This window comes from Platichthys flesus, chromosome 24 (assembly GCF_949316205.1).
Source record: "Platichthys flesus chromosome 24, fPlaFle2.1, whole genome shotgun sequence".
In the NCBI taxonomy this organism is placed as follows: domain Eukaryota; kingdom Metazoa; phylum Chordata; class Actinopteri; order Pleuronectiformes; family Pleuronectidae; genus Platichthys; species Platichthys flesus.
The window spans coordinates 2,551,862-2,579,063 of record NC_084968.1 but is presented as its reverse complement, the minus strand read 5'-3'; the positions used below and the strand labels follow the sequence as shown (position 1 = coordinate 2,579,063).

The 27,202-nt window shown below is 42.3% G+C and overlaps 1 protein-coding gene across 12 annotated transcripts in view; it reads right to left on the bottom strand.

Annotated features, from left to right (window-relative positions):
* The window catches only part of ablim2 (actin binding LIM protein family, member 2), a 77,106-nt gene extending 50,117 nt beyond the window's left edge, over positions 1-26,989 (bottom strand). For 5 of the 12 annotated variants that reach the window (XM_062383941.1, XM_062383948.1, XM_062383946.1 and 2 more), the window contains exon 1: positions 9,229-9,441. In XM_062383941.1, the coding sequence (XP_062239925.1) occupies positions 9,229-9,244 (16 nt within the window). In that variant the 5' untranslated portion in view covers positions 9,245-9,441. Of the gene's footprint in view, positions 1-9,228; positions 9,443-26,704 lie in introns of those variants that run through there. The other 7 variants (XM_062383943.1, XM_062383944.1, XM_062383950.1 and 4 more) reach the window with 4 other exon arrangements.
* Positions 26,990-27,202: the final 213 nt, after the last annotated feature.

Below are 27,202 nucleotides of genomic sequence, written 5' to 3'. Positions count from 1 at the left end.
AATCAAAGTTTCTGCACTAAAACCTGCACTTTGGAAGGCATTTGTAAAAGTATCTGTTTAAGTGACTTTAAACACTTTGCGTGTGGATGAGAGGCTCAAACACTCAGGAAAAAACTTTATTCTGTACTGGGCATATATTTAAAACAGAAGGGAACTTCCTTGTTTCTCAGACTGACCACTTTCACCAATCCAAAGTAATAATGATGATTAAGAGCTTTGCGTTTAAGTTGGATTCGACCAATATTTCTCAAATGTAGTTACATTGTGTCTGAAAAACACAGCAACGGAGGCAGGTGGATACAGCCAACCTGTCTGTCCAAAGATTACAAAAAAAGAGCACTTTAGATTCTGGTGATCGTATCTGTCTTTCTCTGCCTCTCGGTTATGTCCCAGTTCGTCTCAACCTAGATCACATTTCTCAAAATCAAATTTACACATTGATGCTGGAACAGGGAGCACACTGGAAATTAAGTCAGTATATCAGAGGCTGCACCTTTTTCTGCGACCATGCCAGGAGCTGTGGCTAGAGGCCTTCTGTTTTCGGGCCGTCCATCCGTCCCATTCGGCTGCTTGCGATAATTCATGAACACCTAGAGGGAAATCCCTTTAAATCTCGCACAAGCTTTCACTTGGAATCACAGATGAACTGATGAGATTTCATTGGTCAGAAGTCAAACACCAAGGTCACTGTGACCACATATTTTTGGCCTTATGAACTCAAGAGCACCTTGAGGGAACTTCTTCCAATTTGGTGCAAACAATCACATGAACTCAAGGATGAACTACAGTGATGAGTTCCATCTCACCGAAAAAGACTGAATAACTTTCTGTGGACAAACATGGATGTAAACTATAGTGGCTGGTGAGGGCATACAACCATGAAGTGGTGGTTCTAGTTTGAATGAAATCATATATGTTCATGTCTCTTCTCTCCCTTTCATACAAAGACGTATTTTCCTATTTGCGACCTGTTGGGCTCAGGGATACTTGACAGGAGAGAAGAAACAGCCATCACACTATGCAGACCTACAGGAGCAACACATTCTTCAGCCAGTTTTACAAGGCCCTCTCACCCACGGTGGGGGAACAAAGCCATTTTTCATCTTTGTAGAGTTTGCGACTGTGACTCCAAGACAAACACAGCCTCCCAAGCCTTCTTAGATCTCTTTACTACGATAACCTGCTTTTCTTCTATTTATCTGAGCCTCATTCCACAGAGTCAACATTGCAATCCCCAAAATCAGATTTTTATTCAAATAGAATTTGACCAAAATGGTCCTGGTGATACTGAACATTTGTAGGGTCAGCAAAAATAATACAAACATATAGAGAAAGGAAACTCTTTGTGGAGTTTTCTTTGGATGATGCTTAAATCCACAGAGGTGCTTTCATTCAGTCCATATGTCTTGCTTACAATCTCAGCTCTGACTGGAAAAATGCGCCGACTCCCAAATTTAATCAAAACAAGAATAGGGATTTTAGAGTTTGTTGGAGGGGGGAAGTTTATTGAAGCTACCGTGTTGAGCGTACATGTGGGCATGCTAACCAATAAAGACAAGAATTCAGGAGGGGAAAGTCTTGCGCCCTTGTAAAAAAGGGTCTGGGACTGGGTTGATTACATCCATCTGGAAAAGACAACGGTCCAAAAGTGTGAAAAGGGGGGGAGGCAGCAGGGATTGGTAGTCACAGGGACCCGGGAGGTTTGTGCCTTCTCATCTGACCCAGCATGCAATGCTGCAGCCTTGCACCTGTTGGGGGGGTGATCCTGTGTCGTTACTTCCTCTACAAACAGCAAATAGAAGAGGAGGGCGGGGGTGAGGAGGAGACAGGAGATGATCCTTGGGGCCAGATGTAGTATCCAGCAAGTTGCTCCAGACAGTCAGACTGCCAGTGGTCTGTGATTAGGCTCCAATAAGCTGTCAGTGAGGGAGTGGTGAGGAGTTTATAGTTGAGATGTTTAGCTTTGCAAAATGAATGAGTTCTAAGTTCAATCTATGGCTAAATGGTTCCTCTTGTGTCCTTGTTAGGGTTGAGCCAGGGTACAAATGTGTCCCTCAGAATACACTTGAATCACAAGTCACCTGTCGATACAAAGGTTTACACCGACTTATCAGGGCCATACTTTGCACCGATGAATTGCTGTTGTCGCAAGGAACAAACTGTTGGTCAGAGGTTGAGGACCTAAATGCATTAACGTTGCATGAATGAGTGCTCATAACTTTAAAGATAGGTTTAGGGGAAATGTGCAGTCAGGGCAAATAAGTGAGAATAATTGGCAATTTAAGAGCAGAGGAAAATTGTGTTTTTCTATGATAAGGACAGCGAGTGACTGTTTTGTGCTGTTGTGGATAGCAGCTTTAAGAGTCCCCCCCCCCCCCCCCACTGCCGCCAGTGCCCCGTCTCTTCCAGTCACAGTTGTCCATATCATCAATCAGCCTCTCTGGTGTATGTTCTCTGGCTGACGGCCACTACTGATGTCCCAGACTTTGCGGCCAGGCAGGCAGCTATCTGAGCAATTCAACACTACATGTCTGTAACGCATAGACTCACACCACTGGAAGCCTCTGGGACACGCGCTGACCACCAGTGGAGGTTTGCAGCCTACCGCCTGCACACATGCCCCATACAACAGCCCAAACATAGGCATATAGCTACAAAACATGGATGTAGAGCATCTTTCTCTGATGCATCAGGGAGGAGAACTCACACAGCTATCCCATCACTTCTCATGCATAGTCGCTAACAGTAAATTAAAATGTACACATTCATTGTCTTGCTCAAAGACACTAAAACTAAAATCATTATTGCTGCTGGAATTCAGCGAAGATCCCAGCAACAGTGGAGCAACAGAATTCCAGCGTCTCCAGCTACAACTGATGCAACATGGAAAGGCTATTAGGATAAACACACATGTGATAAGGACCACTAAGGCAACTTTATCTGACATGCCTTTTCAAGAAGCCATGCTCCCGCAACTCCTAAAAATAGAGTGTTCCCTCAACTCGAGGGGATCCCATGGTGCTCTGCAGCATTCCTGGTGCGAACCATCTGCAGAGGCGGCGGGGGATCAAAATACTCGCATTACCACAGCACGAGTACTTTGTGGTGGCCGAGCCATTGACCTTGGGGACTTTCACTGTCTTGCGGAAACACATGAGCATACTCCAAAAGTGTAGAACATAGTGGAAATACACAGGCTCCTTCTTGAGCTCTATGGATAAGAGAAGTGTTCTATACACTTAGGCACAGACCTGCTCAGTTAAGATAGCTTAACTTTCTTTCTGAATGATTAGTTAATGACAATTAAGGAAATTACTGATAAAGAATTGTTGATTGTAAATTGTTAAATCAGGCATCTGTAACAAGACTTCCAAAACAATGTCACTTTTCATTAGTCGTGAGGATAGTATAATCACTTTGGCATAGGCTTGTGTAAAGATAAGCCAAATTGCAATAGCCAAGATGTCGTATGGATCATAAGCTCGTCAGAAACTTGATGCATGAAACACTGTTGTACCTTGACGGGTCCAGATATGCTTATTGCTAATGCCAGTTACAAACACAGACATTTTTCTCTTTCAGAAAACTTCCATTTAACAAGTTAAATTTGTATGTGGTAGATTAGCATCTACATGGTGTCTGCTAACTGGTAACTTACATTGTTACACATTACATGAAATATATATGAACCTTTAAAACTACAAGAACCAAGAACAAAAAAGTTTTTCAGACCTATTAGACAAAGTCCTTTGAACATGTTTATTGACTGCACTCAGGCCTCATTCTACAGCCTTGAGGTCGGATAATGGGATTTACAACATGTGAGGAGTCTGAAGCACCGGTTGACACATGGCCTACCTTCTAGATAGCCATTACTTCACTGCCTAGGAGTTTCCTGTCCGTCATCCCCACAGAAAACGAACTCTCTTGTTAGACGCCAAGAAAAAGACAAGAAGCGAGCCTATAGGCCAAGTTCCCTGACTACAACTCCTACAGTACAGACAGGAGGAGAGAAACAGCTAGCAGCTCAAATGGATGTACGTTTCTGACTATAGATATACATATGACTATAAATATATACAGACTAGACATTATGAGTTCACTTTTTTCCTGCGCTCCTCAAAGGCTTGACGTGCACCTGTGCAGTAACGCCGGCAACCTGACCTTAGCAGCATTTGATCTCTGACCCGTGGTCAACACGACAGAAAGCTGACCTCCGACCTCCCCGGCCAACCAAACCAGGGCAGCCTTGTTGGCTCGGCCCTTTTAAAGACAAGAGCATGTCATATAAACAGAGAGGTGCAATGAACCATGTTTCGACATTGCTGCACCTACCAAAACATTTTCTTATTGTAGTAATGCTATTTATAATAAAGGCAACCAGAATAGAAACCAGAGCCTCATTAAAAAACTGCCATAAATCTCAATAGTAGCCCAGAGCAAACCAGGAAAGGGCTACTGGTGTGCCGTCTTATGAAAATGATCTTTGTGTAAAAATAATCCATGACTCTTGTATTTTCTGTGACAGATGAGTCAGTAAATACCTCTTCCATGTGGACGACAATCACCAACAACAGATATGATCCCACGTGTTACTGGGACTGCCTCTACTGGAATGTAGTTGCCTCTTCAAGACAAAAAAACAATATGGCTTAAACATTGTAAAAATATACCTCTTTGCAATGTTCAATCTTCGACAAGATCCTTACCATGTGTATGCATATATAGCGAATACTTTGGGTAGCTGTCAAGACTCATTTCTGGATGAGTGTGGCAACATATCCGTCCTCAAGGCCAAGTTAATAAAGGAAGAAATCTGCTGACCGGCACAGAGCCCTGACCGCAGCTGAGTTCAACATCTATGGAATGAATATGTGATAAAATCTTTGCAGCCAAGTGGCAAATATGGTTGTGATCCTTGGGCCTTAACCATACTTCTTGTAGTGTAAGTAATGGTAGTTTAATAGCAAAGAGACAGTATTCAAATAAGAGAGCATCAGAAAAACATATTTTTACTTTTGGTTAATCTGTCAATGATATGTTTCAATAGTTAACCTAAATTTATACCAATCGATTTCTTTCTTTGCAATTCACAGATCCTGTAAAAAGTAACGCAGATTTTACATGTGTTAAAATTGAAGAATCCTCCCAAATTTTCTCTGGCTTCAGGGTTGTTCGTGATTTAAAAATTAAATTGAGCAATTACAACATTTCAGGATATTCAGTCCCCTTTTCTATTTAATCACAATTTGCTCCGCTCACCCAAATCAGACGAAGCAGATTCTGGTTTGAGAGCTTTCTTCCAACTAAGATGATTTTTTTGCCCTGCCAGATGTGTTTCTTTATAATATGTTACGGCCTCCATCTTACTATGTAAAGTGCTTTGAGATAATGAATCTTGTGATTTGGTGCCATTCAAATACAATTCAATTGAATAATGATAGTTGAGTACCAAGCTGCTTTTAACTTTCACTTTCACGAGAGAGAAAGACACAGAAACAGGAGGAAAAAGAGGAGAGAGAGGTAACACAGACTGAGCCTGGGGACTAAAATCAATTTTGGACTCAGACAACGAGACGGCAAAAACATCTCAGGTGAGAGACAAAAAAAAGAGAGAGAAAGGGGATATGATGCTTGCCTCATTTGCCAGCGTGGGTGAAAGTGCTGTATAATAGCAGGGATCAGGTGACTGGAGAACGTACAATGATGCAGCAGAAAATCACAGCACAGCTCAGCATGTTACAGTGCGTCTGGATATACTGCAAATGTGTGTGTGTGAAGGATTCTTCAATAATCCAATGACATGTTCAGCAGGGAGGCTGATTGGTGTGAAACATGAGTCAAAGAGTTTAGAGACAGCGAGGGAGTTGGATCGGTGTGTGTCCGCAGGCAATTTATTTCAACCCGAAAAGAAGCAGTGTGACTCATGACTAGAGGCTCTCTGTAGAAAGCATGGTGTCAGCTGTTTGAGCAGAGCTGGTGCAAAAACACTGGCATATGCCAAGCAGGTTTAGCACCTCAGGGAGAAAGGCCAGTGCGACTGCGGTTGGATTCAAACACACGGGTAATTATCAACATCCACAGGATTACGCCACCTTGAATTATACAATGCTGCATGATGCATGAAGTGAGCTGAGTGACCCTCGGAATTCTGGGTAATTTCGCAGCTACCTGAGTAATAGTAGCAAGTTAATGCAATAAAAGTGCATTATTTATTCATTCAGCTATTTAATACATCAAGGCTGCACTAACAGCATTTATCCATTTACATTGAATCAAACGATTCAAAGGTCGGAATGAACAAACAGGGTATTATTACCACATCTGCAGTTTCCTTCAGCTATACACAGGTTTTAATCTTACTCCTGCTCATTGCTATTTTAATTACTTATTCAATTATTTCTACACCCACTACATACTACCTACTCGTTAGCAACTAGCTTGTGAGCACAGTTGAGCATTTAGCAGCTGAAAAGACAGAGAGTTTTCTAGAGGTAGAAGGATAGAGGGTATCAGTCCAAATTACGTACCTGCTATATGTTGTTTTTTTATTATTAAATATTGCGCCCGCAATGTCCTAACATGTGTGAGCAGTGAAACAATCATGTGATATAAAAAAATTTGCCTAAAGAATTTCGGAGTTTATTTTTAGAAATAAGTCTTAAACCAAATTATTCAAGTATTCCAATGCTGATAAAAAACCATATGTTGTACATCACATTCCCTAGTATACTAACATAATTCCAGATTCTTTAAAGAATAAGCTTTACACTTCTTATTCCAAAGAATAGAGCATTCAAAGCCAGATTTATCTTTTCCTATGTGCTCATAGAGTCCCATTGTTGTCCAAAACTATTAAAAACACATGAGCCACACTGTTGAACTGGGGCACATGGTCGTTCATTATCATGAGTACACACACAGTAATTTATTTAGACTCACTCTGGCACACACACACACACACACACACCAACACATACGCACACACACACAAGCACACATCCTAAATACTCCCTAGAGAACTGAATCTGGATTCACCGACAGCTGAAAATAGTCCCTAACAAATGCCCTGTTTTTCTCATTTAGGAGTATCAATACAATGACAAACAGTTTTGGGATATTTTGCCATAATAATATGGTTGTGACTCATGTTTAAAGATTTGAGAGATTTGCTGACTGAGATAAACAAAAATTCATCTTCATCCTTTCACATGAACGAGATCAGGCTTAAAAACTATGACTTGAATGAATCGTAAATGTCACAAAATGTAATACCTTTTGATCGAATTATAAGAAATTCAAAAAGACAGCAGGGAAAACTGACAGACACTCAGATGGTTTGTTTACCGGCAGTTCTGAAATAATGTCAGGCGTCGCTGGTACTGCTGACAAGCAGCCATGCATTACATCACACACCCAAGATACACTGTCCTTGGCTAGAACTGAGATGCAGCCTAGAGTGGCGTGTGTGTGTCTGTATTTTTGTGTGTTTGTGTCTGTGACTGTATGAACTTGGCTATTTACTAAGTGTCTATACATAACTTCAAGTGTGTACGCATCCACATGTACATGTACAACATGTCAAGCTTTGCATGTGTCTAAGCACATGGCCTATGTGTTACTGTGTGGGTGTGTCGCGTGTGCTTGCTTCCTACCAAACTCGACAACTTTTGTCACACATGCCTCCTGCTCTGCACAGTTACAGCCCCGCATTGAGAAACATGGGCACAAACAAGTGGTTAAATCTGGATCAGCTTTAACAAGGCAGTTGAGGACAAGACACTGTGAGAGAAGAGGAAATATGTGTGGCGTGTTTACGGGGACAAACAGAGGGGCTCCTTTCTACAGCCAACTGGGTCGGGGGTCAGTAGTGGGGAAACATATTTACTCCATTAGAAAGCTTAGTATTCCAGTACTTGGACTTCTCTCCATTTTATGCTACTTTGTATCTCTATATATACATTTATTCTACTTTTTTACGTGCTACCTTTGCTACATCCATTGCCGTTATTACTGCTAGTGGCTACTTGTTATCCTTATACGACTAATATTTTTATCAAAAATATTGCGACCTACTTACTTTATCGCAGTTGTCAAATTTCACCATTAGAAGAGAGGAAGAGGGCAAAACTCCCGATACCATACCCAATAGCTTCCGTAATTCGAAGCTACATGTAATTTAAGATGTTTTTCATGGGTCTTTTGGATAAAGTGAAACATGTGTCGGTGGTTGACCAAGCTTGTACTAAGATAAATCGATATATTCCACAGATGGCGCTATAAGAACCTATTGATATTGCATAACAAAAGCTAGCTCCCATAAAAAGCTACTCGCCTGGCAGCATGTGTTTTTTTTTACGATCGCCACCATTTAACTTTTCAATAAAATTCCAGAACTATGAAAATATAGGACATTTTGAAAGGAGCCATTCATCTTAATGAGAACCTTTACCTTTGACAGTAAGGTACATTGTACATCATGCAAATGTTTTATTTTAGAAGCAAACATTTTAAGATTTTTACTTGTGCGATCACCAGTGGGACAGTCAGGAATATTAGCCAAATTGGATACTGGTATTTTGTTCTTTTTAAATCACATTCACTGCAAATACAATTGTATTCACTGTCACTGCAAACTATAAGTCATGGGAATACTATTGGCATATTTGTGGAAACAATAAGTTCCTCTGGGAATAATAGGAGCAGAAAAAATGAAATAATTAGGTCTTAAAAAGGACATCCGTTAATCACTTAAAGGACATCGTGATTTCTTCTTCGTAAACCGGCCCCCACCCGTTTGTAAGCAGACCAAATGGCTGAGCTCCCAGTGCCAGAGATCCAGGCAGGGGACCAGGACAACAGTGTTGCTGCCAGGCTTGTTGCAGGCAGGATGCATTTCAACCTGCAGCATAAGCCGGGCTTGTTGTTGTCATTCACACAAACACATTCAAACAGAAAGTACTACATGCTTCTGAGTGAGGTTACATAATAGGAGGCCAGTTTAGTTGTGGGTAAAGTACTTCTTACCTAGATAAAACACACTCATATGACCTGTACATCTTTTCAATGATTTCATATTTCAAAGCTTGAGAATAAATACAATTTATCATTCTGATTTATGTCTTAATAAACATCTTTGTAGACACCGATCGGCTCTCCATTGCTCTTCCCTCTCCGGCAGGTGAACACACCACAGATGATCAAAGGTAATTAATGGTTCTTCATTACCTTTTTCCTCCGGCATTGTCACTCAGGTGGGATCAGATGTGATCAATTGGTATGTCCTTTAGTGATAATACTTTCAGTCAATATCCCAAAACAAGTCTTTTCAGAGTCCTCTGATGGTGTTGTGACACATCCTCCACACGCTCCGCAGGTCTGGTGTTTTATTAGGTTGGAGCGCGGAGTGAGCACTCTGTCCGTCACTATCTCTGGAATGAGGGGCAGGTCATATGACTCCCCATGTCTCTCTCTCTCACACACCTTTCTCTCTCCCTCTCTCTCCTACCTCTCGGAGTTATTGCAGCTATCTGGTATAAATAGAAGCATGTGCAGCGCCCAGAAAATGACACCTCCTCCTGGTAATCTGTCACTGGGCGTGTCCCAGTCCTCCATGTCCACACTAAATATGTTTGATATGTTTGACAGAAAACTCTCCCTCCCCGGTTATTTCTTCAGGGAACATGTTCTAGTTCATAAATCCTGACTTTGTTTTCAGTGTCAATTCCAAAGCATTTCACCGATTCAAATGGCACATTCTATATGAGAGTTACTGTTGCAGTTGGATGAAGCAGCTCAGAAATGATTTATTCCACAGGAAGTTAAGATAATCATGTGACATAAAGGTGCTGCATTTTTTATTAAAGTGAAATTCCAGTATTGTCAAACAATGTGACCTTTAAGACTGTGAACTCTGCTCTGTTAGCAGAGAAATTTTGAAAAATGTAAAAGAATTCTGTGGTAGGGCTGTTTTTATAACGTAAAACACAACTTAAAGACAGGCAAATATTACTGTTACATTTATGGCACAGATAGAAACATGGCTCAAAATTAATGTTGCTTCATGTCGCCTAAACATGTAAGAGGGCAATAATTGACTAAGATGTTTGCTTTAAGTCCTTTGGCCTGCTTATTTGCCAAAATAGTATTAAAAAATGTGAAAACAGCATAGTACACATTATTTCTCCAAGACAAATTATTTCATTGGATAATGGCAGATGTAAAATTGAGTTATTTAATTGTAGACATGAATCTGCTCTTTTGATATGTGTATTATAACTGCTTCCTACAATCACCTCCAGCAGACAGGGGTTACTATTTTAATGGGGGCTGACAGTGTGTGTGGCTCTGCCCACTTCCATCTCAAATTCTGAAGGTCACTTCTGAAAAGTGATGGGATAATAATAGGTGTTGCGGAATGTGAATAATGATGTGTCACGACATCTCACATTCAGGGACCAGAATAACTTTCCACCAATCACATAAACTTTCATTTACACTCATCTGCTGACTGACAAAGGTCAGGGTCATTAGTCGCTCTATGATGGTACGTTGTGTCACAACAATCTGCATATACCGTACCTGATACAGCTGTCCTTAAAGGGGACATATTATGCCCATTTCACCACAGTTGATAAGGTTCCTTGTGGCCTTAATGAAATGTCTGTAGCATATTTTGGTCAAAATACCAAAAGGATCATTTAAAACAGCACCCTTTTTGCGCTGTCTAAAACAGCCCTCCTCAGATTGACCTGTTTTGAGTGCCCCGCCCCCCTCACCCCCGGTGAGCCTGACTTTGAGAGCCCCAGCTCTCCAGCGCAGCCCTGCAGTGGGAGCAATGGGAGCAGTGGGAGCTTGAGCTGGGGCAGTAGCAGCATCCTTCCACACTGTTGAGTCAACATTTAGAGGTGTCCTGGGGGTCCCTTGTTTATGCGGCCACTTAAATGTCTGACGGGTAGCAGCAGCTAGCGTTAGCTCACTCGTCCAAGCCCATGTAGCAAGACTCCCTACATGGGCATGGTGTGACTATGACGTATATTTCGGTCGTTATCCCATTCGACGCACTCTAGAGTATCGTTTCTGACATAGTTAGTGGGACGGTAGACATGCCAGTTACCCAAATGAATGTGTCGAAGAACTACAAAAGTGGAATTTTCATAATATGTTCCCTTTAAGAGAAATACAGCTAGCTAAGATGTGGACCAGAAGACCAACAGCTCTTGTTGATTTTGAGGAATATATCCTATTTTTTCAGATTCCTTGTCATGGTTGAAAGTTGTTCAAATTAAGTAACAAGTTCACTACAAGGACATCAAGGATTATAAAGATAAGATTCTTTCCTGAGCAGGACAAAAATTCAATAATGAGAAACGGCTACCTACAATATGTCCTGGTGTTTAGTGTTAACGTGTAAAGTGAGCGCAAGTCGGCGGGGGGGGAGCGAGGACATGCGGCAGGGTAATAAGCCAAAACACAGGGATCCCGGGCCGCCACTGCACAATGAACGTAGTGAAAAGCCGACAGTTATTCTACAGTCATGACACACATATCTACATTACAGCCGTGTGCAGTTCTAGTGCGACTTGCTCGGATATGGCATTTATGTTCAAGGTGACTTCGCATTGAGCCGCTGTGTGTGCGCTGGTACTTGGAGACTGGCTTTAACTATCTCCATTGATCGGAGCTGATATCTAATCAATATCCAGGGAGAGGCAGCACTTAGCCATAGGGAGTCGTCGCTGTGACTGCGATCAAATGACTTTTCTACACACAGAGTTAAGGACAGACTAAATGTGCTATTACCGTTTTCGTCATGTTTATGTTTTCTGTAAAGATATTGTAAATTGAGTCAATGATGGCGTCGATGTAGCGTGACTTCACAAATCCAAAGAAATTGACCTGTAGCTGATTTCTAGGACCAAAGCATAGAAATAAATGGTTGCGTGATGTGACTGACACCCGGGTAGAGAAACAATGAGGTCCTTCTTCATTCAGCTGCTGCAGGGTCACCTTAGGTACCCTAAGTGTTGGACGGTCTCCACCTTCTGGGCCCCAGTTAAACAAAGGATACTTCCATGTTGCAGTAACTAGGCAGACTCATTAGGCGCAGCGCCAAGCATTCAGAACATGACTGAACCCGAATGACTGAGAGGGAATATTCTGCCATAGGAAACAAGTGAACTCTCCTGTGGTGACACCAGCCTAGATGTCACTTAGTCATCTCATGCTAGCAGCAAGGATCTGGGGACGGTGATGCCAGTTCGCTTGCTGTGAATCCTGAAAGGGATTTCCTGCTATGATCTCAGATCTGCTCCTCCAGTCTTTCTGTGGAGTTTTTACTTCTGGGGCTGGCCGCAGAAACTACAGAGAAAGTCCAGGGGCTCACACTAATACGTTGCATTCACACATACAGCCCCTGTGGAAAATGTCCGGAGGTTCTCCAGAGTTCAATGCACGTCTGAAAGCAATCTACTGGATTGACAATTTTGTGCAGAGATTCTTGGTCCCTATAGAGGACGGCGCCTTCTGATTCACAATCATCTGACTTTTCTTCTAGCTCAGCCAGCAGTTCTCATTTATCCGGTGAAACATCTGCCATAACAATTTGGTCCGTGTTTTGTAAAGGCAATCGTGGTTCTCAGCAAATGAAACATGTTTTCAGTTGTTTAGTGCAGGGATTTTAAAAGTCAGCAACTGTGAATCTTGCCCCACCCAGATAAAGCTAGAAAAAAAGTGCAGCATCATTCCATCTTAGTTAAGTTGTCTAGTTTGGTTCAGTTGCTGGGTTCCTATGTAACCATGATTATGTTGTTTGAACCCATAGACACTCAGCAAATGGGCAAACAGTCAAATGTTAGAATAGATAAAAGATCCATACACATTACAACTATATCTCTGGACTCTTTAACCAAATCACATACTGACATGATCTCCTATTGATAACCACGCTAATCTCTGCTTTCTTCACTTCCATTGAATATGCCTCCCCTGAAACAGTTTGGAGCCCTGTTAATCCTTTCTCGGACTTGGTTTAATTGAATATGTCAAAATCAATTTAATATTTTGGCACATTTTTTTATACTGACATTCATGGTTCCCAGAGGATGTATCCTCTCCACCTCAGTGAGACCATGAATCTTCCTGACGTGCCTTCATAAAGTCCACCTGTGCGGTTTTGACGCTGCGGTTATCCAATATCTCTTTGGTTATTATATCTGATTCTTCAGTGCCAGCAACAGATCAGTGGTTTAATTTATCCAGTGAAATATGGCTGCATCTCCATACTGTCACCATCCCGACCACTATGTTCCAGCTTTGGAATATTCCAGGACTGTCCTAGAAACAAAGGATGTCACATGAACACTGGTAGATGGAGGACAGGCACAGCATGGCTGCATTCAAAGCCAGGACACTGCAGGTGAATGAGTATCGACTCCGCCAAGCCAGACCCAGCAGGAGCCCATTGAGGAGGTTAGTAAAAAAGTACCAAAAATAACAGACAGGATGTTCCGGAGAAGAGCATGAGAGCTGGGCTGATGGTCAGCGAGCGGACACATGCCAGTGGGACTGAGCACTGCGCATGGCCTCATTTCATCTCTGACTCCATCCCCTGCTTTTCTCACACGCCCTCCTCTCCTCTTTCCTTTCTGTCCCTGTCATCTGAAGCTGTGACGGATCGCCAGTGGAACACAAACGAAAGGAAGTGCTCAGTAAACAGTAGGAAGCTTCAGGGGCAAACAGGGTGCATGGCAGTCTTTGCCATGTGACTCAGCCACATGGACATCTCTCGTGTGTGTATGTGTGGGTGTGGGTGTGGGTGTGTGTATGTGTGTGTGTGTGTGTGTGTGTGTGTGTGCGTGTGTGTGTGTGAGTGAGTGAAAGAAAAAAGGCACAGGATCTGAATTGCAAATCATCCAGCACCAGCGCTGCCGAGGGGCGTCTACAACAAATCCAAACGTGGGACCGAAACAGAGCGCTGCCACTTCCAGTCGAGCCAAGATAATGAAACCACAACACGATTTACAGCCACACGATGACATTTATGAGGCTGAAAATGCAGAGTGTGATGATAAAATGGCCCTTTGAACTGCTGTCATGAGAAGCCATGCTGGGTTATTTGGGAAATTAAAAACAATTCACTCTTCTAGTGAAAAGTTCTGACTGAGAAACAGTGACTCGGCTGATTTTTCCCCTCTGACTGCGATCAATGACAATCTGGGTTTAGCCAGATTTCTGCAATCTTCCTGCAAGGAACCTGTCTTATGTGGCATTGGAACAAATGTTGAACCCACACTATGACAGATACCTGCATACTGTAGGTTTTCAATTCAGCATGAAAACATCTTCGCAGTCACAGAACAAACAGAACCCCTTTACTTCTCTCTCTCTTCCCTCGGGTGCAGAGTACTTTGCAGGGGTTCAGGCAGATTTGTGCAGGCTGCAGCATTCTGGTTTCAGCAGAATCTATCATCCTGAACATGCTTTATTTACTTCCTCAAAAAAAGACAAGGAAGGAGAGAGAGAGAGAGACATCCAGAGAGAGCATGCCTGATCAGCTGGACGCTTTGGGGGATTTATTATCTGGATCTGGCCTCTTTGGCTCCCCACCTCCCATGTCTCCCTTTCAGTGCAGGGATTCAAAACAACAAATGGCCTGATTTCATAACTTCTAAGATAAAGCAACCAATTCAATCTAATATGTAGCACCCAGAGTTATTAGATTTCATGGTAAAACTCCAAAGCATTGCCTTGACTTGAGTAAACTCAGAGATTAGCTCCGCTCTTTTGGAGTTTTGAGAGGGTTCTCAGTGTAAATGAAAAGGGTGCTGACTGACAAATGGATTATTTTAGTTTTATTCTTTTTTTTATGCTGGCAGAGTTCTCAGCAAAGTTACTGCTGCATTATGGAAATGTAGTAAAAACACGTCTGGCGATTGAATGGAAAGTTTTTTATACTACAAAAAAACGACACCAATATGATTGTATCCATATCTCTCACCTCTCCCAGCATTCCCCTACAGTCATTGACATTCCTCTCACGCAGGCACAAGCTTTCTAGACTTCATCAATTACTCCTCGCTCTGCTCTAACTCCAACAGGAAACCACTGGATCATTTTATGGCAGGTTAATACAGGATTTATCCTGCTGCACTAAAGTGAACCAGACCATCGGTTGAAAAAGCTGCACTTCAAAAGGTCCAGATGACCATATCTCTACTGGGAATACTGGGATACTGGAATACTGGCAGCTTGGTTAGAGGATCAGCGAATGAGGTGTGAGCCCCAAAAGCACACAGAGGGCTCAAAGAATGGGATGTGGGTCCCTCTCTCTCTCTTTCTCTCTCTCTCTGTCTCTCTCTCTCTCAGTCTTTGTTGCTGTGTGTGTGCGTACATGTGTGTGTGAGCCTCTGCAATGCACTATCGACTCCAATCCCAAGTCCAAGCGGAGTTTGAAGCAGCACAATTTAAGCTGTAGGTGGGGCCGTTATTGCTGAGGAAAAGGCAGCTAACATTTAGATATGCAAATATCCAATTTTTTAGGATATTACTTATTTCCTTTCACTGCAGGAGTGAGGGCATACAGGGTCATTCAGCTCATATACCCAGTTTGATGGAAAGCAGGGACACACTGGTTTGCCATGGAGAAGAATATATTGCCCCTGGTTAGAGGATGTGACAGAGTTTGAAATGAAATAGTAGTAATTTCAATGAAAAGTGTATATTTTTAATTCTATAATGCTTTAACTATAGGTCTCCAACTAAGAAAAAAAAATGTCCGGTTCATTACAATATACTACAGGTCTGGGATAAATGTATGTTTCATTTCTCCTAAAATGTCTGCCACTCCACATGTCCAGGCAGTGATGTTGATCACAGAGGCTGAATGAAAGTATAACCTCGGAAATCTTCATCATAACTGATCAAAAACTTGATAAACGAAATTCCTTTTGCACTTTATCTGACAAATTTGAGCACAGCTGTTGTACTTGCTTGAGAGGCACTACCATGAAGTTGGAGGACGCAAGAGCACAAGAGACAAACTAAAGTGGCAGAAGTCGTGAAAACACATAATTTCCCATGATGCAACAAAGGATGTTTTTATCACTGACCACCACAACTGTAGTTTGTTACTCAGGTAACCCTGATTACATCACCATGACATTATTATTATTATCATTTTTATATTATTATTACTTGTAGTTGTAGTAGTAGTAGCATACTAGGATTAGCAGTTGTTGTTGTATAGAAGTAGTATACATAGTATAAAAGAAGTAGTACAATAGTAGTGCAGTAGAAGCAGTATTTTGTTTTATGATAGTAGTAGTGGTACTATTTTTTTTTTATGTGACATTATTCTTCCCCATTTACAAAGCTCCATCCGTTCCTTTAAGTCAGAGAGAGCAAAGATGTTTGCCATGATCTATACTAATATACTAATTTTTGAAAAATAAGCTGCAACACAGATAATTTTGTATCACGGGCAAATGCATGAGGATCTGTCAATTCTGAAGGCACTCGGCGGGGAGGAGCGCTAAGTAAAAGCATTACTTTTGAAAAAAGTTACTCTTTAGTGGTTATTCAGAAGCTCTCAAACATGCCCTCACTTTCCAAAAACGTCCGCAGCATAATTTCCTGTCGCGGAAATGTTAAACGACATACCCCAGCGCTGTCGGGTCACATTTCTTTGCACAACCACACTAATGTCATTTGTAGGTCTGCGGTCGAGATCTGTTAACCAAATGGATGAGCAGCCACTGAAATAGAGGTCATGAAACTGAGCTACGGAGACTTGCTTTCCCTATTTTCAGGATTATGCTCGCTGCAGCCAGAGGGAGGCTCACTCGTCTCCATGTGGGAGTGCAGATGGATTTGTGTGCACTGCTCATATGAACAGGTGGCAGAAAGTGGGTGCAACTGCATATTTTTGTTGTTCAGTTCTGCAAATGCACCCCCTCCCTGACATCAAAGACAGAGCGCAGTAGATACCGCATATCTAAACTGCAAGGTGGTGAGGAGCTGGTGTTGTGCGGAGGCAAAGTGTTGGCTGAGGTGTATTTATGGACATAAACATGGGGGAACACCATGCAGATTAAATATCTGACATTGAGAGAAACCACCCAAACAACCACACACACCGTCAGCACTAGCTTTTGCCTGAAGCGAGGAGGAGGCTGGATGAGGCGGTATCCAGTGGCAACGAGTTCAAGGACGTATGGAAGGAGGGCGAGAACAGGAGGGGTCTCTCCAGTAACTGCTATGTGACCTAAGCTGACGTTCTCCAACCTCTCTTCCTCCTCTTTAACTCTTTCCTCTTCCACCTCTTTTCCTCCACTCTCTCATTCTTCCCCCTTCCCTGCTTCACAAAATCAATGAATAGTAGCTGTGACTGTGGCCGACTACAACATCATATAACATACAATGGCAAGTTCTCGATAAAGGCGGAGGAAAATTCTGGGTAATGTACATTCACACAACATTAATTCCATCAGTATGATGTCACAGTCTCAACTCTGTGGCTTGGACTTTCTCCTTTTTAACTGACACAATGTTCTCATTGACTAATTCCCTCACTTCCTGCAGATGTGCCTACGAAGAAAAAGATGGATTATGGCGTTTGAGCCAAAGGCTTCTAGTGTAAAATACAGGAAGTATTGACTTATACTTCCATCTGCTGAGCTGCAGGCGGAATAATCAATATTTTTTTTCAGTTGAAAAACTTTCCAAATCCAATCTTTACTGTAAACTAGCGTTTCTCCATCCGCGTTTGAACCGCACAAGTGTAGAAACCCACACAACCCACACTGAGAGAGAAATGGTGCTGTACACTTAAGCTGATGTTCAGGATTAGTGATCACCAGAGAAGCAAAACATGAAGTAAATCTGTCTTCACAGCGTTTTTCTTCTGCTCTTAAGCAGAGAATTAACACCACAAAAAGCACACAAGTCTGACCCACATTAAGGTTCCTACTTTGAAAATCGTCTAAAAAACACGGCACGCAGCCTCATTTGGAAGCATTAGTCTGGCTAATTGGTTCTCTTACCGGGAAGCTGTTTAAAGAATGGAAGGAAGGAGAGATGGGGAGGTAAAACAGAAAAAAAGGAAAGGCAGGGCAGGGCAAGGAAACGAAAGGCAAAGCAAAACAAGACAAGGAAAGGAAACAAGATGGGAGATGGAAAAGATTAAAAGGCAACATGAGAAATGTAAAGGAAGGAAAGGAAAGAAGACAAGGTAAGAAAAGGTAAGGATAGGTAAGTTAAGAAAAAGAAAAAAAGGAAAAGGAAATTATACCAACTGTGGGCACAGGTATATTAAATCCACATCCAGTCTCCACAAATGATCAATCACAGCATAAGAACACAAACACATCCGCATAAAAAAACACACACACACTCAGGAGAAAGTGAACCGATGAATAATTCACTGACGCTCATTGATCTTTGTGTCTCTCTCTCCCTCTCACCACATAGCAGTAATTTGACCCAAGTTTAAAGTGCAGTGTTAGCTCTCAAGGTAGCTGGACACATTCCCATGATGCATTTCAATAACACAAAGGACAACATGTCCTTCTTCCTTCAGACAGACCCTACACATAGCTTGAGTTTATCACCTTAAAATAGTTGTTGCGTTATTGTAAGGACTTAAACATCATAGACTGCCCCAACCCCTCAAAAAGAAAAACCCTGCGGCTTCTTATGACTCACAGTCACGATAATTATATGTTGACCTCTAGTGGCCATAGTAATTATGACGGGATGAAAGGAGGAAGCCAGGTGACGAGACAGCTGTTTCCTGTGTGAACTGACCATTCTATAACTTTGTTTATTATTATTGTAACCATGACAAAAAAGGTCCTCTAACCTCAAGGAAGTCTTTATTCTGATCTTTACCGAAACCTAAGCAATGGCAGATTCTTCCCTCAGCAATACTGTGTGTTTTGAATGATGATGTCTGGCACATGACAATGAAGGTCAAGTGCGCCTGCCGCTGTAGGAGTGCTAGCTCATGTGACGCAAAGATAAACAAACTACAAAGTTGTTCAGGTTGAGCAACTGGATTGACAATAGTGAGTATTGCTAACCTGGACAGTCAAAGCAGACGCACTCATTCATTATGGCTTTCCAAGCTGACTGACTGGTTCAACCACTAACCAGATAGTAGGGAGATCCATTCGAGTCAAGTCACTATTTTCAATATCTTGCCTCACCATACCACTCAGTGCTTTCATGTGGGAAACATATGCTTTCCCCAGTCTGTGTCTCCACAAGTGGAATCCTCTCCTGCTAAGCTAAACTCAAATAATCACTATGTTGACATTTCCAGACAAGCCATAAGGTTTTTCCAGTTTGAAAACTGGAAGCAGTTCATTAAGCTGGAGGTCAAGTCTTTCAGAATCTTCTTCCTGGTGTAGGGTAAGATGGAGCACAAGCTTAATGTGGTGTATTTTCACATCTGGAGTCATGCAGGTGTTTTACTGGACTGGACTGGTGAAGAGGGTGATGAGTCCAGATGCAAATTCCTCAATTGACCAGTTGCTCTAGATTTTAACCCTTAACTGTGGTCATGAGGATTGGGAAGATTTCAGCAATCCATCCATTAGCTACTGCTTATCCTTTGATGGTTGCTGGGGCCTGGAGTCACTCCAAGTTGATAATGGGCGAGAAGTGAGGTATAACATCAACGCTCACATTCATATCTAAGGGCAATTTAGATTCTCAAATTACACTAACCACAATCTTCACATCTTTATACACAGTGTGCAAACCACTGTACCAGTGTAAACTTAAATTAACATAGGATCAATTAGAATGCATAGGAATAGATTGTGGAAATATCTGTGAAACTTAATTTGTGAAATAATTTAGGAAAAATTTTAACTTTTATTTCCAAACACTGTGTCATTCACAAAGTGCTAGTTATTTTCTCTTACTGTTGTCAAACCCACATAAACAAACATTCACAAAAATGTGGGGGCAGTCTGTTTCATTTGAAGGTCAAATGACCTCACCAGAACATAACACATCCACCTACTGGCCGTAATGCAGCAGTTTCAACACACCCAGCATTTGGTCATTGAGATTCTTTGTGGAGTTTTCCCTGAGGACATGGATGCAGAGACAAAACCATGACAAATCACATCACAAACACACACCCAGCTACCAGCAATAAAATAACTCAAGCTGTATAACTGAGCTCCCACACTCACGCACCACAATGACACTGCATTTGTCTGTGTGTGTGTGTATCAGTTGTAACCCCCTTGTCATCCGCTAAAGAATCACATGAACAGTTTCCTTATACTATCAGCTCAACCGCAGCTTTAATCAACATGCTACAGCTGCTTGAACACAGCCTGTAACACAACCCTGTGCACCGCTCCATGCAGCTCGCAGTAAAACGCACGGCCGACCTCGGCGACTGCTGTCACAGCTAAATGTCACACGCTCATGCATGTTCAACCCAAATGACTCAATTAAATAGGAAGCTCCATGCACGCCACACACTGGAATGAACACAGTGTTTGAGTCGGTGGATGTGAAATGTTCGGAGGATTGGCGACGGAAGGCTTCTCATTTCCTTTTGAATAAAGTTTACATTTCTTTTGCAGTTTGATGCCGTCATTCACTTTTAATCAATTCTTTACACTAAACACACTTATATCTTTGTACTATAAGAATCTGACCCTGGGATGAACGGCAAATAAGCTGTGTTACTCTAAGAAAAAGCTTTGCTGCGTCCATTGATGGAGTCCCTTCAGTTTGTGCTGACTTTTCAAATCTCAAAAGAATAAAAATAGTCAATACTGGCAGTATGCTATACAGCCTCGGTTCCCAAACTGGGGTACATGTACCCCCAGGGGTACGCAAAGTGGTTCAGGGGGTACATGGGGAGAACATTTTATTTGCGTTTTCAAAGTGAAAAAGCCCATTACATTTTCAAACTGAGCTATAAATAATCATGCATTATTAAATAGTCTAAATAGCCAAGTCGCATTGCCAAAAATACTCATGTATACCCATATTCAACTAAATAATTACACTGCCAATAAAAGTTACAGGTAGGTTAGTGACTGTTAGTAAAAACGAGGGATGGGCATAATTAATCGACAATCGATTAATTGATCCTTGAGAATTTCCTAGATGACATTTTGTCATAGACGTAATTCTGTTGCGTTTACTGCCAACACTGCAAAGCTATACGTCTCCATGAGCGCCTGAGGAGTTCACTCACTGCTCTCTTCAAGTAGGAGGTCTAGCTCCAAAAGCTAGCCCCTTCGGACCCAGACAGAGCCGGCTCTGGGTGAGGGGTGACAAACACCGGACTGAGAGGTCGAGAACCGTAAAATCCAGCTAGCTCACAGCGGCTAGCTGCACTCTCATCGGGGCTTAAAAGAACAGCAGCGCATATTTTCAAGTGTAACCAGTGAGCGGTTCCAGTTTAACTGCCACAAGAGTTGTTCACCTTGTAATAAGATCTATATTTTCACTGCATTTTAACAGAGCCTATAAAAAGTGCATTTTAATATAAAATATTAACGATTGGGAACCACTGCTATACAGTGATGAACTATTCAACCCATGGAGTCAGGCAGGATGAACAACGTGCCATCCCTGCCTTCATCAAAGGCCCATTTAAAAACCGCAGGCTGCAGGGAAATGTCACAAGCCCACTCCACATTTCGGTTTTGATTACTGCTGTGTGTGTGTGTGTGTGCATGTGTGTGTAGCCTATTGCACGCAGGGGGGGGGGGGGGGGGGGCTTCGCACTAGAGAGGTCAGCCGGTATTTATCTCAGGAAGAAGTTGCGTTGGGTCGGCCTGACTCCAGTCTGGATCTAACCACCAAGTTGTGTCCACTGTTGGTCCATTCAGCAGCCCTTTATCCATCTTTGCCCGTCTTTATAAACAGTCTATAGTGCAGACACTTTCATTGATCCTCAGAATGAGAGCAAATTTGTCGCTCAGCTGAAACTCATGCTAATATGCCACCTTCAGCGCTTCAGCATTCACACATCATTAAAATACATTTTGAAATTGAGCTTAAAGATTTGTCAAAATACAAAAAATGTCTGTAGATTTCAACCACCTCTCTTGTTTATTATTAAGACTGCAATATAAACTGTAGAAGAGCCTCTGAAAATTAATTTAAGGGATCATGTTACTAACAACTACTAAGATTGAAGTGATTTGAATATTTATTATATCCGTGTCCATGTGTGAAAATATCACACACTTGTTGGTTTCGGTTTAGAATCAATTTCACAGATTTTGGGCTTCACACACACACACACGCGCACACACATATTATCATTCATACAGATGTACCATTCTTTTCTCTCTGTTCTCAGCCAATCGTCTCCTGTACAAACACTATGTTGAGTGCAAACAGCAGGTGTGAACATCATCATTCTTTACATACAAGGAGACACAAACACACACACACTGAGTGCCCGTGGCTTTCGGCTCATACCTCCTGCTGCGCCTCAGGACTTGTGACAGTATTTAACGACACAGAGCCGGAGGGAACCAGAATTATTGCAACCCTGTCCTAAATGCTGAAAGATAATCATATAGTGTGTACACGCGTGTGTTTGTTTGTGTGGCTGTAATTTCTCACTAGCTAGTACTTAACCAGGATTTACTGCATCATAGTTAGATCTAATGCAAGGTATTATCTGCATTGAAGATGCTGGGATTTTAAACAGTGACTTAACAGAGTGTTAAAGATTCAGTGTGTCGGATTTAGTAGCATCTAGTGGTGTGGTTGCAGATTGCAACCAGTTACATACCCCGGCCTTTCCAAGTGTGCAGGAGAACATACTGGTAACAAACAAATGTAAAGGCCATCTGTAGAGCCAGTGTTGCCCAGGGTCAAAGGCCAGGACTTGTAGGAAGGACTGTAGAAACATGGTGGTGCCACATGGTGAACTCCATGAAAGAGGACCCTCTCCTGATGTAAATATGAAGGGATCATTCTGAGGAAACGAACAAATTGGTTCTTCTATAGATTATACACTTGTGAAAATTTAATTTTCTGCCAATATCCTATAAATACTCCTCACGGGACCTTTAAGTAGATAGATCGATAGATAGATAGATAGATAGATAGATAGATAGATAGATAGATAGATAGATAGATAGATAGATAGATAGATAGATAGATAGATAGATAGATAGATAGATAGATAGATAGATAGATAGATAGATAGATAGATAGATAGATAGATAGATAGATAGATAGATAGATAGATAGATAGATAGATAAGGGTGCAGACTGGGTTTTAGACCAGTGCAGATCTCCAGATCAGGATCAATTCACCAATGGCTTCATGTGACTGGGCAGGCGCCTGGAATCTCCTTATACCACTGCTGTTATTGCTGACCCTGATGCCAGGGGGAGGAGTATTGAGGTGACAGTTGTCATCACTCTTTGCACCACACTGTGTTTTACAGAGACATAAGGCTTCACTGATAGACTGAATGAAAGTTATATTGATCCCAGGGTCAGTAGGTTCGTACTCATTGCATTAGATGTACACAACAGGACAAAAAACTGCCAGAGGAGCAGTATTGATCAGGCATCTCCTTGTGTGACCTGTGGATGTAATCTGAGCTGGAATTAACGGGCTATCCTCTGGTCATCCATCCTTTATTAGTCACTGATAAGTATTCCTTGGGGTGAAGGGGCTCATTGCTGCCAGTCTCAGTGAAGGACAGCGAGGAGCTAAACATTGGGCCTGGTAGTAATCCATCCTGTTGTAGCTTTTGCTGCACATTCTGCTGCTGTGCAGATGTGATCAACTAAAGATAAAGTGCGTTAAATATTTTTTTACTGGTTTTGAAAGAATGCAGACCGGCCTGCAGATGGATTATACTGCTCAGCTTTCCCTCGGGGCGTGTACATCGTGCCACGCCTGTTCTGAGAGATTTCCTCAAACTCAAGTGCACCACTCCTGTGGGTTGACCAGGTATACACTATCAAACAAAGGTGGCACCGAGCGAATAGACTTTGAAATCTGTAAATACAGATCCCCTTTCTCTCTTTTTTTTAAGAGAACAACAAATCCAAGACTCATTTGGCGTCACACAGGAGACTGGCAGGATGCCAAGAGAAATCATTTCCTTGTAAGGATCGAATGATTCAGAATTGTACATTGCAAACTAGGGTGGGACGGTGATCTGTCCAGAGTTCACCCGACTCTCTACCTTTAAAAGGTATATATAATGGATGGATGGATAATCTAAAGTACCTACAGGCTTTCCGTTTGATCAGGAATCCCATGGAATGCCACATGATTCTAGAAGTGAGAAACTAGAAGACTAGCATACTAGCAACTAGGGGGTTTGCCAAATAGACTTAAAATGCAGTCACACTGGCATTAGTCGGCCAGTCCTCAATCCATCAGCCCTTTACTTCAAACCCTACTCAACCGAATCTTGATTTGAAACTCAACTTTATTCAACTGAGACCTGCACGTTTGAATTGTTTAGAAATACTGTTATAGAGAAACATTGTGTTTGACAATGGAGAAACCAATATTACACTGCCAGAGTACAAACTGCAGGATCACTCTCATATACTGTTTGCAGTTTGTGACTGATCATTGTTATTACACATATTGACACAGTAGTAACCTTTTCAGGCTCAGATGGTGAAATTTCATTGGATGGAAGGCTACTGTCATTCTATTTTTTATTATATAAAAGATGGGGCAGCTGTGGCTGAGGGGTAGAGCGGTATTCCTCCAACCAGCAGGTCGGCTGGTCGATCCCAGTCTTCCCCAGCTGCATACAGAAGTGTCCTTGGGCAAGACGCTTAACCCCCAATGTAAGTAAAAGGAAACAAATTCCCAAATCTAGCGTGTTTATCACCGGGCTTTGAAGCAAAGAAAAACATGTACAGTGAAACAACAAGTTACTCTACTCTTTATCAGACAATCCCTCTATAGAGGCTGATGCCTGCATGAAAATGTAATTTTTGCGAGACGGATATATTCAAATCCACCTGGATCTCACTCACTCTCAAGCAGACACACCCAACTAACGGATATTGCTTATCGGGAGCAACCTCTCCCGAAGAAGATGCGAATGTCCGGGGGAAATTCTTTGATATAAAGCCAATGTTTATGCTGCATTGACATAGTGATGTTAGAGGGAAAGATGTCATTGTTTCAACTAGGTGGACTTTTCTCCAACTTCCCTTGTTCGCCTAGATTTTACTTTGTAACTGTCGTCAGCGGTCACAAGAAAGTAGAGCTATTTGCCACCAATATGTTGAGACCCTTTTGTTGTCTTTTCGGCGGACATGTTGCTGCTGTTCCTGAACTGGAGGCTGGTATGAACAGCTTTTCACTTTCACAAAAAAAAATGGGTTCTGTTCTGAATAGTGACCATAAGGGTAAACTAATGGTAAGACTGTTAGCTTTCTAATTAGCAAAAAAAACTGATTGGAGGTTTAGATGCAAAATAGGACCCGATAAACAATATGCCCTACTTTTGCCCTAATGGTTGACATGAAGAGGTATTTTTCACTTTTGTGGTTTTCGCTGTTATGACTGCCAAATGAGTTCAGTGAGCAGGAAAAGCACAAGAGGAAATGCATGTTAGATAACTTTCCCGTCATGTTGATTCCAGCTCAGGGACGGACATATCTGAGCTTAGTTTTGAAAAGGACAACCTTTTAAATATCATCATGCTGTGCAAAATGAGAATATCTGACTTGGGGACATTTCCTGAAAGCATCCTGTCTTCACCTATATTCCAATGTGGAGTACCTTAAAGGGATAGTTCACCCGAAAATGAAAATTCACAAATTGTCTATGTGGTTTGTGTTTTTTTTATGTTTGAAGAATCTGTCACCAGTTACTTCAATTGTATTGGATTGGAATTTTCATTTTTTTTAAGGGGGCTCTTTAGCAAAATGTCAGCTGATGTCACGTAAGCATTAAATATTTTCATTCAGGTAAGAATGAGAAGAATACAGTAATTCCCAAACAGTAAGGCAAATATTCAAACCATGACTTGCACCTTGATGTAGAATTTAGATCTTCTCCTTTGACAATGTATCCACAGCCACACCCCACGCTCAGACGGTCTCTGATATGAAGCAGCTGCACAAGTTATGATGTGCTACTTCTGGCACAAAGTGTGTGCATTTATTTCCATTTGCAAAACAAACAGTGCAGTGTTGCTGCGGGACTCCACAGCACACACGGGATTCAAATGAGGACCAGGCTTCTCGTTGCACTGGCTGAGTCTTTCCTCAGAGACGGAGCCGGCCGTGACAGCAGACCACCAGGAGTCCGGCCTGCTGGGGACAACGGCCATGCCTCTTCACACCGGGAGGGACCGCAGGGCAACATGATTCAAAGGGCCACCATACCCACTGTGGGCGTTACGACTCATACACATGACATTCAATGTTTTTAAATGGACACATTTTAAATTTCCGGGGGGGGGGGGGCAAACTGATGCTGACGATCTCTGGGAGATATAGGGGAATTAGGCTCTACATTATAAATGCATAGTGTATAGTTTACCACACATAGTGATGCTACTGCAGGTTGTGTAATAATAGGACAAAGCAATGAGTGAACATCACAGCTAGACGCCCTGAATAGATGTTACTATATAATGGGAATTGCTTTTTAAGCATGGAATCAAAACAAGTGCAGGGGCGAGGAAGTGTATAAGAGACATGTTCTTACCGGTGCTGCTCATGGTGCCAGTCACACGTCTGCTCGGCTCAGATGATGCACAGTAAACAAGCCTCTATCCTCATTGACCGAACATGGATGGTGATGCCAGCAGCCGCAGAGCGCACACGCCTCAGTGCCAGGCAGCGGGATGAATGGAACTGTTGACGCGGGGGAGCGGTGCAGGGAGGCCGGCTGTGCTCGGAACCGCTGAGGCCGCAGAGGTGTTTCTGGAGAACAGCCGCACCGTGGAGACAATGTCCCGCAGACACTGCAGAGGCTGCGCCGCCTCGAACTGCAGCCAGTGCAGGGTGGGTGTGGGCGCACCGTGGAGAAGCGAGACGAGCGTCAAGTCAGATGGAGGAGTTGAAGGGATCCTGGTGTGGCCTTTCAAAGTAAAAGCCTTCACTAAAGCGCACCCAGGATGGGGTTTGATAGTGTTGCAGCAAAATGTGGAACAGTTTAGCTGATACATCATATATGCATTTTCTGAAATGTGTATCAATCAAT